This window comes from Amblyomma maculatum, chromosome 11 (assembly GCF_055883805.1).
Source record: "Amblyomma maculatum isolate TAMU_Amacu chromosome 11, ASM5588380v1, whole genome shotgun sequence".
Taxonomy (NCBI): Eukaryota; Metazoa; Arthropoda; class Arachnida; order Ixodida; family Ixodidae; genus Amblyomma; species Amblyomma maculatum.
Genome location: NC_139354.1, coordinates 6,984,385 through 6,999,908, shown reverse-complemented (window position 1 = coordinate 6,999,908; position 15,524 = coordinate 6,984,385). Strand labels below are relative to the sequence as shown.

General features: G+C 45.9%; 1 protein-coding gene across 3 annotated transcripts in view; it reads left to right on the top strand.

Moving 5' to 3' along the window:
- Ehbp1 (Eps15 homology domain containing protein-binding protein 1) overlaps positions 1-15,524 on the top strand; it is a 54,887-nt gene that overhangs the window by 8,797 nt on the left and 30,566 nt on the right. For all 3 annotated transcript variants that reach the window (XM_084583928.1, XM_084583929.1, XM_084583927.1), the window contains exons 5-8: positions 3,861-4,042; positions 10,100-10,293; positions 11,737-11,867; positions 13,057-13,248. In XM_084583928.1, the coding sequence (XP_084440054.1) occupies positions 3,861-4,042; positions 10,100-10,293; positions 11,737-11,867; positions 13,057-13,248 (699 nt within the window). The remainder of the gene's footprint in view (positions 1-3,860; positions 4,043-10,099; positions 10,294-11,736; positions 11,868-13,056; positions 13,249-15,524) is intronic.

The following is a 15,524-nucleotide window of genomic DNA, read 5'->3' as shown; positions in this document are numbered from 1 at the left end:
ACAATCAGGCTTTAAATGTGGTGACATGATGTAAGAGGACCCATATATGGATACTATGGAAAGCTTCCTTGAAGATGAAGTTTGGGCAAGCATCCAAGAAACTGCTGAGGTACCAGGATCTTTTGAGGAATTCATATCTGCAGATGTAGATCTTGTGTGCTCCCGAAGAGCTTACAGACTGTGCAATTCTCACGCAAGTAAATGGTACATGTTTCACAGAGGATAACTACGAGGACATTTTAGAGGAAAAGTGTCAGCATCTGAGGGTGACGAGCATGTAAGAATGCTTCAAAGGTATTACAGCAACAGGAAGGCTTGCAAAGTGAAGTGCCTTACCTCCAGAATTTGGGAAGGAATACACTCTGCACTCACAAAAATACATACTAGTATGAATAACTTCTTTAAGCTTTCCTGAACAATTTCCTGTCAATGCTTGTGGATGCATTTATATGCTGATGTGCAGTAAACTAATCAACAAAGTGCTTTTAGAATTTTTAGTTACAAGAGACCTTTGCTTACAAGAGACATCTTTTTCAGGTCCCTTGAGTGTCTCTTGTAACGAGGTTTTACTGTTCTCGTTGTTTAATTAAAACACTTGTCACATCATGCTGCCAGATGTTCTGTTTGGGCTTCACTTTGAATCTTGTCACCTTTTTTACATCGGTGTATAGTCACTTTGTTGGTCTAAAGACCTGTGCATGAAAATAAAGAAGGAAAAAAGAAATAAGGGGATGAAACTGAGGCAGAATAAATTTGGTGCTAGCAGCCAAAACATAGAGATCCTCAAAAAACTCAGCAACTCTTAGAGTTCTTGGGGCCGTGTCCAGCGCAGGTTTCGTTTGGGAACCGTTCTCTTTCAGGATGACATTAATTTGACTTCAGGGAGACAGCAGGCACCACCTTGGGAAGAGGGCGGGAAAGGCAGCGGCCAATCAGCGATAGCGTCAAATCGTAGGCGTGCCCGTCACAAGCATGGGGTTTTTTCTGAAACCAAATACGTGTACCAAAGTGGTGTTAAGCACGGAATAAATCTAATAATTACGTAGTAATGCAAACTAGTGAATAACAGACTGAAATATTGTTGTAAACTTCCTGTTAACAACTGCCGCGCTATTTTCTTAGCTCGTGAATACCTTTTCCACCGCTAGATGGTGTTGCATGCATGGCGGCGGCGTCTGATTCATTGCACACAGTGAAGTTTTTCATTGAATTGAATAAGTTCTGTCATTTACACAAAATGGCAAATATCCTAAGAACGAGGTATAGAACACCGTTATGATACAGCTCAAAATCACGCTAGCTCTATGACAGTGTCGCTCGTGCCCACGATGGCGGGCATGAGCAAGTGGCTTGATACGGGCACCACGCCGGTGCGACCGCCTGCCTATGCTGTGGGCAGCGTCCTCAGCCTTGTTGGTCGCTCAAGAGTTATGAGTGTGTGAACTTTCCATGAATAGCTGTCAATGCCGAACGCAGCCGATGGTGCATGGAATTCTACCGCACTTGATACAGACGTCGGCCACCATCTGTTCTCTATCTGCTGATCTGCTGATGTACAAGAGGAAAAAGCCCAGCATGCACACTTATGGACGCAAATTATTGGCTCTATTGCTGCGGGAGGCAAATGGTCATGCTGCTATTGACCGAGAGCTCCCGATCGAAAAGTAGCAATCAAAGCGCATAGAGCACCTTCGCTTCTGACGGTAGCCTGGCTTACCCCTTCGTCCCCACTTCCCTTCACGATCAGCACACAGTCTGCCCTAGCGCCTTAATTCATCAGCCTAAAATGTTGCCGCGAGCCCCTCCTCAGACATGTAGAAGGCGTTTCTTGCCTCTGTTGGCCAGGGCCACAAAGCAATATTATATATATATATATTTTGCTGCGCCTTGCGGCCAGCCTGTGAGCACAAAAGAAAGAGAAAATGACGTTTAATGAATTGTTAGCGGGCCTAGCGCGAGCGCTCCTGCCCGCGCCACTGCCCGCTTCTTCCTCCTTCCTCGTCCGTAACATTACCCAGGGCCACCGAGTGATCATCCCGATCGTGGACGAGAAGTTTCTTGATGTTGATGACTCCATGACATGACGATGGGCATGACTGGATGGTTGAAGAAGAAGAGGAAGCAGGAAGAAGACAACTGCTTGACGCCGCGATGATCCTTTGATGAAGCTTGATCCAATATGCTTTCGGACCACTGATCTCCAAGATCCGATGGCCGAGGCCCAGGCACGCACCGCATGGCATAGGCAGGTGTCATGTGTTCATGTGAGATGGCGTCTTGGGTCTTTGGGGTCTCAGGTCGGCAAGACGGGTCAATAGGGTCACGTTGTCATCTGCTCTCTCGCTCTGTCTTGTGGTCATGTGGGTGGCGTCTCAGGTCAGTCTCCTTCGCCGTGTCTTGTGGTCGGGGCTGGGGACAGGGTGGATGAACGCCAAGGTCTTGTTGGGTCCGGCAGGCTGGGGACCAGCCATGCGATGCCTCTTAACGCTCAGCCGATGGCGCAAGAAGTCGCAGGGTGCCAAAGCTCCTGACCAGGATGACGGAATGATGATGAAGTACCCCGCACCTCCAACCAAATGTTACGTGGCGGCCAGCCGGTAAACACAGGAGAAATAGAACTGAGAGATGATGTTCGATGACAGTGAGATGACGTTTAATGAATTGTTGGTGGGTCTAGCGCAAGCACTCCTGCCCGCGCCACTGCCCTCTTCTTCCTCCTTCCTCATCTGTAACAATGTATGTATATATATATATATTGTTGCAAGGCAGCAAGGCGATGAAAACAGGAGAACAGAGAACACAGAGAGAGATGATGTTCGATGACCGTGACATGCCGTTTTAATGAAATCTTGGCGAGCCTAGCACGAGTGCTCCTGCTCGCGTCTTCCTCGTCCGTAACAATATATACACACCACAACTGGCCTCAAGCGGCAGCGCAAGAGCACGCCGCTGCCGCTCGGGTATGGAATGAGGATGCATATGTGCCACCATGTTTACAAATGATGAGTGCAGACTTGTTTCCTCTCAAAGAGAACTAACTTGCGAAGGTTCCTGCACCAGCCAGCAAAACAGTTCCTTTCGGAGCGATGAAAATGCCCCGTGACGTAGACAAAAAGCACGGAGCTGCCTCTGGAAGTTTGGCATCACGCGGACGTGACGCCAGTTAGCCAATTAGGAGCGGTGAAAGGAACCAGTCGCCGAACGGAACCGTTGCTGCACCTGGCCCTTGAACAATTTTTCTGCAGATTGAAGATTGAGGAGAGCCAAGGTCTCAAGTTGAGGTTGCTAGCTGTTGCTTCCCAAAAGCAGTGCAAAAACACTGCATCTGAACACTACTGTTTTTTATTCAGTTGCTTTTTCTTATTGGAGGGTTCCAAAAAGCTGCTTTGTGCAAACTGGTGTTCTATTTGCACCTTGTATGTTGCATGAAGTAATGTGCTGTTTCTCTTGATAAGCGTATCAAGATTGGTTCTTGCTTGGGTGGACCAGCATCAATCACAAGGTGGCATTAGCTGTAACTTATGCTTGCGGAGAAGTCAATCAAGGGAGAGATTTGACTTGTGGCAGCACCTGGCGGGCCACAGTATAACCGTGAAAATTAATCATCCATTGATCTGCGTGCCGTCTGCTTACTAGTTGATTGCTTTCCCAATAGATGGCGCTACCTGTAAAACTAGCTGCTGACTTCCTTCACAAACTGGGCTCCCAGATGGTAGAATTTTCTCATTAATTCCAGTGAATACATGACTAATTTATGCTGGATATTTGGCCGTAAAGAGGCCATTATTTGCACTAGGAAATTTTCCAAGTGCATAACTCTCTTGTAAAATGAAGACTACATGTGTTGATGGTTGTTGCAGATTTCGGCTCAAGGCAAGCGGCGGCACATAGCCGTTGGCATAGTGAACGTGGCCAAGTTTGCTCGACCAGAGCCGACGCAGACGGAGCTCGTCCTACACATGCGGCCACTGTCGCCCAAGTGCGCTGAGGCACAGCTGTTCCTCACGCTCTCGTGCAGCCTACTGCGCGAGGGAAAAGCCACGTAAGTTCACCGTCGCATCTTACTCTCCTGCATGTTGGAGGCTAGCTGGAGCAGAATCAAGCGCACAAATCCAAGCACAGTTAGTTCCATTTACAAATATAGATACTCGGATACATTGATGCATGTTGAATATCAAATATGCGGTAAGAAGAGGACAAAGACAGGGGGACAACATGGCTGACTTCTAACAAGGTTTCATTGCAGATGAGATCCGAGTCTTGTTACAGGCAATGGCGGGGGACTATTAGCAAGAAATGTCACCCGAGTATGACACTCCCTTCAGATCTGTCCTTTTTCCACGACATATTCTATGTTCATTTTCATATACTGGTCACATACTCTTTAATCCTATACTACAGCGTCCCTCACAGCCTAAGTCGTTGGAACACTGAACCCTGTAAACCTTAACCTTTTCATAAATGAGAATATGTCATTAGCCGAATTAGGGCCCTTGAAGAGACTAAGAGAGTGGTTATAGTCATGCAGTCTGAACTCATGGACTAGCCAGTGTGCCCTTCATCGGGCAATAGACCTCTCCTGGCCTACATCTTCGGAGCACGTGTCTCTGGACCAATGGGCAAAATGTACACCTCACGGAGGGGACGCTAAGTGGAAGAAGAAAGACTGGAATACAGTGTGAGATCGTGTATTAGGGACAACAAAGGCGAGACGGAGTGTTCTTCACTAGAAAAACCGGTTCATTATCGAAAGTGGCCAATTTTGCCCATTTGGCAACGCCTCTTTGACGTCACAGTGTTCGCACCAGGGAGAGGTCTACGAGGGCACAAACTCTGCCACAAATACAAGGCAGGATGAAACAGCGCAAGCAATACTGCTCAGGATAGGCCTTGACTCCTGGCTGCCTTCAAGCAATGCACAAAGGTGTCAGACAGTTTCCAGGAAGAAGTACATTTCAGAATATGCTGGAAAGGGCATGAAACTAGCTGTCGTTGTTTGTTTGTTTTTTTGTTTTGTTTTGTTTTGCAATGTTTGGAAAAAGTGTATGTAGTTGGCTAGTCTTTTTTCATTGCCGGAGTATGTCAGTGACTAAATATAGAATGTTAAAATTGACTAAAAGGCTGTCAAATTTGGTCAAAGAGAGCATAAAAAATTTCTGGAAAGAATATCAAAGCAAAAATTTTTTAATGTGCGATTTGGTGAACATTCGTTTGGTTGAGTGCTTCCTTCGTAAGGTGGGAATATGTTTATTGAACAAATCAAAAATGCTCAAAGGGTGAGAAGGGTGCTGATTTGTTTTGAAGTGAGTATCAAAGCGTGCTGATAATGGTTTCAAGCTGAAGGATGTTAGAAGTTCATTTGGCTCTTTTTTAAGATACATACTTGCAACAAGTCCTCTTACATTACCGAATTTCTATTGCTGCAGTAGACTCTAATGTATCAAGAACTTCAGAACTGCTTTTGCACCACTCGCAAGTGATTTTTTGATCCTGCTTAAACGAGTATTTTGGGAAAACAAAAGAATAGGTGATCTAGCCAATGGTGAGAATATGGCCTCGTTTTGAAAAGTGTAACCATGCAAGAAGGGTCAGATGAACTGGATAGGTATATTAATTATTCCACGCACCGTGCTATGATGCTTGAGTTATGAAAAACATTTTGTCCTGGAATGTCTAGTTCTCTGAAGACACATGGTGCGGTTATTTGACTTTAATTGGCTCATAAGCCTTTCACCCTGTCTTGTAAACCATCCGTGAGAAGTCTGCAGTGTCATTGAGTGCAAGGCTCTCGTCGACCTTGCAAATTTTGTTCAAGAGCATTGGAAGATGTCCAGAGACCTATAATTGAAAACCTCCGCATTGATATTTAGTAATTTCTTACTGCCAGCAGGTGTAAAAAAGAATGTTGTGGTCGTCCTTCAGTTAAAGTTAAACCTAGCACAACATTGTTGCAAGCTACCTAGTTGGTTCCTGTTCAAAAGAAGGAAAAACCGCTTCCTTGGTGTTGTGTTTGTTTCTTTCCTTTCATCCTTCTCCTTTTACGCAGTTATTCGTTTCTTCAGTTGAACCTAGTTAGTGCGAACAGGTAGCGGTATAAAATTTCATCATAAACACGCTCAAGAAAAGGGCAGTTGTCCAGTGAAGGGACGGCTATTCAGGCGATTCTTACTTGAGAAATGAGGTGGCCATTTTCGAGCTTTTACTGCTGTTTCGTAGTCGCTCGCAGCAATTCAAAAGACCATGAAAACAATAATGTGCACTATCTAGGTTGGCTTTTTCAGACTACAGCCATGCCTCATGGAAAATGATGCATCGGAGCAAAAGCTATCTTTGCTTTCACAACCTGCACCAGTTCACGCTGCTGCTTCCGGGTAGACAGTTGCGAGATGCGCGAACGTGTGCCGATCTTCTGGCTAACAACTCTGCCTGCCACTGTTGACAAATCTGAGATGTGTACGAGATAAGTGCACGATTTTGGCGCAAATGCTTGCCGAACCACGGCTAGTCACTTTTGTAGTGAAGCCTGCTCCCTGCGAACCCAGAGTGCATCGCTTGGTACTGGGGAGCTTGATACGTCCATTTAATGGCCAACTACATTCGATATATGAAGTAAAAATTGCATTTTCTTGTTGAGAATGATGTTCGTTATATCATGGGTTGATGACTATACCTTTACTTTATCTCTGTATGCCCTCATAGATGTGGCATCCGCAGAGAAATATTGGTGTCTGTATGTGAGCATTTTGTATTACAGTTGAATCCCGCTATAACGAAATTCACGGTGCACGAAAAAAAATTCGTTCTCGCGGAACTTCGTTATCGCAAAAATTTGACGTGAAACGCAGAAAGAATTGCCCAAGCAGCAGCAAAGGCGTTTAATGCCAAAAATCTGTAAGCTTGGTTTGCTTACGCTTCACGGCGAGCAACGCCGTCACGCGATTTTCGCACTCGGTCAGCAAACCCATTGCATCATCGTCGTCTCGGACAGCAACGAAATTCCTGATGACATCAAAAGCGTCCATCACCTGTACGGCGGTTGCCGCAGCCGGCGCTTCCTGTACGTCGTCGTCTTCTTCATCGGAAGAGTCCTTATCATTCCGGGCAGCTTTTATGATCTGCTCATCACTCACATCTTCGTGAACAACAACACAAGCGTCAGCGCCGATGTATTCGGCGAGCTCGAGATTAGGCGGCACGGTTCCTATTTCTCCCAGCGTTTTCCAGGCGGCCGCGATCCCCGGAGCCGGTGACGCCTCTTCGTCGTCGTCTGTAACGCCTGGTGTTAGGCCAGCAGAGTGTACGAGTCGACCTTCGGCAAATCCGGCGTGCCTGAAACAGTTCACAATTACTGAGCGCCCCAGTGTGCTCCAGGCAGCAGACATAATCTGCAGTGCCACGTACAAGTCCACCTTCGTGTCTCGGCCGGTTTCAGTGTTAAAAAGCAGCCGCTGAATTAACCTCCCGCGGTAAGCGCGCTTCAGGCTAAGAATCACGCCCTGATCGAGAGGCTGTAAGACAGACGTGCAATTGGGAGGGAAAAACCTCAGCTCCGTGTTAGTGAGCTTGACTTCGTCGGAGTGATGCGCTGAACAATTGTCCAAAAGCAAGCAAACTTTACGGCCCTGCCGCTTCATGTCGCGGTCGAATGCCATCATCCACTCGGTGAAAATAGCGCGGGTCATCCATGACTTGTTGTTCGCCTTGTACTGCACAGGTAGGCTACGAGTTCCCTTAAAACAGCGCGGCTTGGCACTTTTGCCTATGACTAACGGCGGACGCTTGTCCGAGCCATCCATGTTTGTGCAAAGCAGCACTGTGATGCGTTTTTTGCTGTGTTTGCCGCCGTGACAGCGCTGCCCCTTGAAGTCGAGCGTCCTAGCCGGCAACATCTCGTAGAATAGCCCGGTCTCGTCGGCGTTGTAAATGTCTGCAGGCGCGAAGTTGCTTAAAATTCCGGCCATGTTACTCGCCTTCCAAGCAGCTGCTCCGTCCACGTCTGCTGACATTGACTCGCCGCACAACACTTTTCCAACGATGTTATGGCGGGCCTTGAAACGGTTTAGCCAGCCAATGCTGGCTTTAAAATCATCAATGCCAAGTAGGCATGCATAGTTCAAGGCTTTCTGCTGGACGATGCTTCCGGACAGGGGGACGTTGCTGGCTCGTGCTTCCACAAACCACGCATGCACTGCTTTGTCCAACTCTTCATGGAGGGGCCGCGTCACCTTTTTGTGCTTCGAGGATGTGCCTGAAGCAAGTGCCATTCTCACGCTGTCCTTATTGCCTAGAATCGTTGACAGCGAACTTGCAGGAATTCCGAAGTCTTCAGCAATTGCCGCTTTCTTCCTTCCGCTTTCTGCTTGGGCGATTATTTGAGCTTTTTGCTCAAGGGAAAGAGTTTTGCGTTTTTTCACTTGCGTTGCCATCGTGTCCTGCGGATGAAAACTCGTCGTTGTCGAAGAGAAAGGCAGCGAGTGAACAACGCGACCACGACACAAAGCCAAAATGGCGGAACTGCAATCACGTGATTTCATGCTTAATGTGGCTTTGGATTTGACTTGGACTTCTCGCCAATAAAACTAGTTTCGGTTTCGATTTTGAACGCGAAAATTTCGTTGAAGCGGAAACGCTCTGCAAAAATGGTTCGTTGTGCAGAGAAATTTAGGCCATTAATTCTTATAGGATACTCGCGGGGAATAAAAAATTATTCGTTGTCGCGGAAATTTCGTTGTGGCGGTATTCGTTGTGGCGGGATTCAACTGTAACAGCCTAGGTTGTGCCATTATTGTTGAATTCATTTGGCACAGATTGTTGTGGCCAAACAGCATCAGGTATGGTGTAGGGTTCGTTCTTTTGGAAGTCGCTGTTGACCCAGGAACAAAATCATAAAATTGATATAGCACAAACATACTAGCTTTTGGCTTATGACTTTTCACAGTGAAAGCAGGGATGAAGTCTCAAAGAAGTGAAGTTACTGCAAACCATCACTGCAACACATAACATAGAAATGCAAACAAGGAAGTAGGCGATGTAGTTCTGCCATCTATTTCCTCATTTGTGTTGTTTTTTTTTTTTGGCTGTACACTGTAAGGAGCCCTGTCAGCTCATTCACTTTCCTTCTTTTCTTCGTTGTAATGGTCAACCACAAGTGGATCAGTATTAATGGCTTCTCAGGGGAAGATAGCATCCTTTTCTTTGTGTAGCACTGATTGTAGCTAATCTGACTTTTATCACTTCTGTCAAATACTTGCATTGTGGATTGAGTGTGGTACCGGTAAGGTGGCTGATAGCTTGTCAAGTGTTTGTTTGCATCTGTAACACCCCAAGAGAAAAATGTGGCGCTATGTTTTCTATCCCTTTCAAAGGGTTCACAAGCCATTTGGTTCGCTTGTAGGTTTATTCAGTGATGTTCATATAGCCTTCCCTGTCCATCAGATCTCTGCAAGGCGAACTTAAAGTTATGTTCCACAAATCTTAGAAGGGAAACACATTTCATGATCAGTGGTGAAATTCTAAAAGTTGCAAGGGGAGCACATCTGCCTAGACCCCGTAGCGACTACAGATTCGGGTAGAAACCTGGAGAATGAGATTGTGAGCAGGACACTTAGCCTCATGTTATTAACACCAGTTTACTGATATCCCTGAAGAGAAAAGAAGGTAGTATTTGTAGCTTCACAAAGTCAACTGGATGGCTGAAATGGGGAGCTCTAATATAAAGGCTTGAAAATACACTGAGGATAGTGCAACAGGCTTCAGAAATGAAAATGATAGAGACAAACCTAAGAGAGAGAACAATGTATATTAGAGAACAGAATTTAGTTAGCATGTTCAAGCTGAAGATCAAGAGTAGCAAGTGTGCATAGGTGTAGCATGCTTGCTGTGCAGAGGGGAGAGCTTTGGTAGATGACATCAGAGAGCCGGTTATGCAGACAAGATTAAGAAGGCAGGTTGGTCGGGACTACCACACTGGTACACTACTGCACAGGGCTGATGTGTATATGCATAGTTGTGCGAGGGGTGTTGACTAGTTTATTGCTGAGTGTGGCCTCTGCTGGGGCGTGTGCGTGTGCTTAGAGGGTTTTGCGTGCGTGCGGTGCAGGGATGAGGACATGCAGAGCATAGCGAGCTTGCTGAGCGCTGCGCCCCTGGCAGCCCCCGACTATGCCAACCTGGAGGACTTTGAGGAGGAGGCGTCACCGCAGGCCTCCGCCCAACTCTCCCAGCTGGCAGCCGAGTGCTCCAGTCTGCTTGGCGGTGACAGCCCCGTGCCTCCGGCCACCAACAATGACCTTGGTGAGCTTGTGCCCATTGGTACCAGGCCCAAGCAGTGCCAAGGGGTGGTACTTGCAGCACCCGTGCGTGTGTACTGGTAGTAGTAGCGCTTGGCTGGTACTTAGGAGGAGTGTTAGGTGAGAACGCATGCTGCTCTCAATCCCGTGGTTGCTTTAGTTCCTCCCTACTGGCTTTACAGCATTTGTGCATTACAAAGTGATCGTCAGGGCACTCAGGACTGCAATTAGCTGGATAGTTTTTGTGTAGATGTTGCACGCTTACAAAGGAGAAACCAGGGACATATTTGGGCAACAGCGACAGCTATAGACTCTCATTGTTGGCGTGGCGTTTTCTGAGCGTGCTTAAAAAAAAAAAAAAAATCTTCCTTGCTTCATTTAAATTGAAATTAGGCTTATTGTTCCTTTCTCATGAATTTACCCTGAGAACAGCAGTCTTGTTCTTCCATCCATTTTCTGACCCTTTCATTATTTTGAAGACTTTGCCAGCAACCAGGTCAGCGGCTGCTTAGAAGAACAAGAATAATATTTTATCATATCAGCATCATCAGAGAATCCAGTGTTTTTGACGTGCCTATATAGTGTAGTTGTTGCTATAATGCTTATTTCTAACATGTAACTAACATTGCTAGAGTTCTTGATGTGTCCACGCACATGTGTTCGGCGGCAGAGAGAGAGGTTTTCTTCTTGGCTTTGGCAGTTAACTGTTTTTATTCCGAAAAGTCCCATAAAATGTGCAATGGGGAGGAGAAAAGCTCACAACGTAGTTTATATTGTTTGAGATCAGCTGTTTGAAGAGCCATACTTTATGCGCACCCGAGTGATGGGTCTGTAAAGTAGTTTCTTGTGCTTTGTGGATATCGTGTACACATATGTTGTATCCCATACACCATTAAATCGTGTCATGACCGTTGTTCTGGTTTCACGAGAGGTGCCGTCAGGAACCTACCTGGAACCTATCTGGAAAAGGGCAGCGGTCATTTGGTTCCCAGCTTTTAAAAGTCATGAGGCAGAGAATGGGCCAGAGTCAAAGATTCACATATAGCAGTGACCTTTATACAACGGAGGGTCAGCGCAGAATACTTACACTTCACACATTAGAACAAGTACTGATACTGAAAATGGGGATACAACAAAGAGAGAGAGAGATATATATATAATACGCAACACAGTATCCATGGTGTGGAAGCACTGTCTCACCCTCCTGCTCATGCCTCAATTAGGTAAGTCAAAAGAAAAGAAAACTTTTGAGAATGTGTTAGTCGATTTTGCTTGGGTCAGGGCTGCTGCTTTCGAGTGTTGTGGAGAGGGCATCAGGTCACATGCGCAAAGGTACATTTCTGCCTCTGGTTGGAGGAGTGTTCCCTGTGAAAATTTTTTGGGGGTATGCATTTCTTCTTCTTGAGAAAGAGGCATGATTTCGATCGCCTGTTGCTCGCTTCTGCAGACCTGTCATTGCGGGAGCAGTCTGCCGTAATGGTGGTACAACAGCCACCGCCACCACCAGAACCTCCAGAAACGACCGAGCCTCTGGAGGAACCAGCCAAGGACCCGCAGGAAAAACAGGAAACTGCAACTGTGAGTTTTCTTCACACACTGCTAGCCATTGTGTCGGTTGATGCTAGAAGAGCGCATACGTTTCGTTGCAACATCTGTCTCAGTCTGCAGTCATTACAACGAGCTCGCGAGGATTCACACACGTATAGTTCAAGCTTTCGCTTTATTCGAACTCGTGCTTTATTCCAGTTAACGTCGCGCATTGCTAAAAAGGCTCCACTTATTTCAAACACTGTATATCTACGTGTTTGAAATACAGTAGAAAACGACTTGAACGAATGTCACTTAAACAAAGTATTCAGTTGTACAAACTACCCCGTCAGGGTGGTGCAGTGGTTACGGCGCTCTACTACTGTGCCCAAGGACGCGGGATCGAATTCCTAGCCTCGGTGGCCACTTTTCGATGGAGGCGAAAAGCAAGGCGCTCGTGTGCTGTGCGATGTCAGTGCACTTTAAAGAACCCCAGGTGGTCGAAATTTCCGAAGACCTCCACTACGGCGTCTCTCATAGCCTGAGTTGCTTTGGGACGTCAAACCCCACAAAACAAAACAAAACAGTTGTACGAACTTTAATCAATTCCCCTACCGAAGCTCCATTGCAAGCTATGCAAACTCCCTTCATTTTAACGAAATTCGTTAGTGCTCATTTCAGTTCTACATTTTCCGCCGCATCATCCTGTGTTTCCCATGTCACATTCAGCATTTCAATGAGCACAACCGGCACTTTTTGTTGAATTTGTACGTTGCGAACCACGTTTCACTACCGCGTGACGCAAACTAGCCGTCATTTCACCTTAAACTGAATTGGCTATCTAAACAAGCTTGTAGCCAACGGAATTCATAGCTATAGCTTTGCATGCCTTATTGGCTCCACGGCCAGAGCTTCAGCCCTACTAAGCCTTTTAACTCGAAGAATGCCATGCGTATGCATGCTGGTTAACCGTGATCTGTGGAAGCAATGACGTGCTTGCAGGAAATTAAGGCCTTTGCTGCCCTGCACACCGTTCTGCCGAACAGGGTCTACAGTGACTGAGTTTAAGACCACTGCAGTCCTAAGTTCAAAAGTGCTGCAAAAGGTTACTGCATTCTTCTTTTACAAATTAGCGTAGTGTCAAATTTAAATTGGGTTGAGATATGACTTGAGCACTGAATGCTCCAAATTCGCATGTGCACAGTTGTTCTGCACATGACTGCCCGTTCCCTCTATGCAGGAACTCCCGAGTGAGGACCTGCTGACCTGGTGCCAGCGGATGACGAGTGGCTACGCGGGTCTCAAGGTTACCAACCTGACGACGTCATGGCGTAATGGCATGGCCTTCTGCGCCCTGATCCACCGCTTCCACCCTGAGCTCATCGACATGGACTCCCTGTCACAGCACGACATTGCCGGCAACTGCAAGAAGGTCAGAGTTGCTCCTCATGGCCAACTTGTTTACATAGTTGAAGCATTAGCACAAAATAGACAAGGCGCAGAAGAAGGGAACAACAAGGGTAATGTTCTCTCATCGTTCTGTTTTGTGTTTTACCATTCTTGGTGCTGCTGTTTGAATTGTGGCCAACACTTGTAAACTAGCCATTATTCGTAGTCTGCTGACGCGGACATGTTGCTTTGGGCTTTGCTCTCTTCTGAGGCACTACAAAGTACCATTCATGAGGCGTGCACATGGTCGTTAAACAACTAGGTCTTATTTAGATGGACTACCATGGAGTTGGAACTTCAGGGCACATTTTTTACAAATGACAAACTTAGCATATTCCAGACAAAATCAAGTGCTCGTATCATGTGCTCTGGTAATCAAGGCGCGAAAGTATTAAAGTTTTCATATCCTTAGGGAGAGGATCGTCTGCCACTCGTAAGACAATTGTAGGAGAAAATGCTTCATGCATCGTTTTTTGTAGGAATTTTACCATCTTGGAAACACATACTAACACTTTCCTGGGGTGCGGTAACACTGGTTCATCTAAATTTCTATTAATTACTAGCCAGATATTAGTATTTGAAACTTTAAATGCGAATTGTATATGTTTGTTGTTCGATTCGTATCCATGGTCAATAAGCAGATATTCGAAATTTCCAAATATTTGAAAATTACTGAATACAGCAAAATTTTTCGAATTTACCGCAGTTACCCCGCAGTGTACTCTTCACCGCAATACTTGACTGCGTTTGCTGTGCAGTGAAGCATCCTCAAAACGCAAGGGGGCCGTTTTGTGGAGAGGGCCTTCGCGACAGCGTGCGCGAAGTAAAGCATATCAGGAAACCGGGGAAGAAATCGTTCTTCCATTGCTTTCATCTAAAGATCAGATAAAATTTATTTTAGTGCAATTGGTGTTTGGCATTTGTTTCAGACCCATTTGATAATTTGAGCTTTCAATAAATTGGGACATTTTTTCTGGTTCCTTGAATGCCACATTAACGAAAGTTTACTACATTCAGCAGCGATATTACAACTCTGCTCAGTTCCATTAAGGTTCTTCCTGTGCAAAAAACTGGTATACGAAATCCTGTATAATATTTATAACAAATTTTTGAGTAACTTGTACACTTCTTAACATTTTCCTATCCGCGGGAAAAGGGGTGGTTTTTGGGTGGTGTCATTAATATTTTTTTTCTTTAACAAAGTTTGCTTGGTACAGGAGTGTCTGATATCAAATTATAGAGGAGGAATTCCTCTTCACAATGTTATTAGTGACAATCAACATATTTATTGAGTAATTGATGAAAAAAAAACTATCAGCAAAATATTGTAGTTAAAAAAACGAACACACAAAAGCGTCAGAGTTTTTTGACACAAATAAATATACATTTTTTACAACAGGGACCAATGCAACATTGCAGCATTCTAGCTTTCTGTGTACAGTATTTGCTGAGGAAACAATATTCGAGATTAGAGAGTTTTAGTTTCACGTACGTGGGAGCTTCACGTTCGTGAAGCGCCTACGTGTGACCAGTGCGCATGCGCAGAACCTGAAGAGTCCGCGGGAGTTTCACGGACGTACGTGAGATTCGGATTTTCACGTTGGCGTCTTCACGTTGCTGGCGTACGTAGAGTTGACGACATGGCGACGCCCTGCCCGCCCGCTTCACAGCAATAACAGCTTCGCCGCTAATTCCTCGGCGCGATATCATGTTCTAAACTGTTGTATTCGCTTTAAGCTTACCCTATCTTACCCTCGCGTAAAGTTTCAAGTGACAAATAGCCTTTTGTTTTTAGATAGAAGGACGATCTTTCAGCAGTTAAGCCTGACGCAGAAGCGTTTGTCGTCGTCATAGCAACGATCTTGCGAGGTCACGCCAGACCAGAGTTGAGCGAGAAGTGGCTAGAGTGCCAGATGCAAGCCGGCAGCCAACCAGAGCCAATCCGTTGTAGGGGGAAGGTCGTGAAGTTGTAAGCATGAGTTCTGTTGCCCAGCGAATTCGCTTTTCCAAAAGCGACGATCTGGATATGCTTCGCGACGTGAGAGAATGCAATCCATTCGAAGACTGCATGCGACACGCTGTTCGGTGGACGCATATAGGTATGCGTCTTGCTAATTGTTCACTGTAGAGCAACGACGTTGAGAACAGCAATTTCCAATTCGACCGACTCTTGGCTACGGCCGCACTATGGCTCGGCTCAAGGCAGCTCGACTGAACAAAATTAGTTTGGTTCATCTGTACTAGATGGCGCGGCATAAC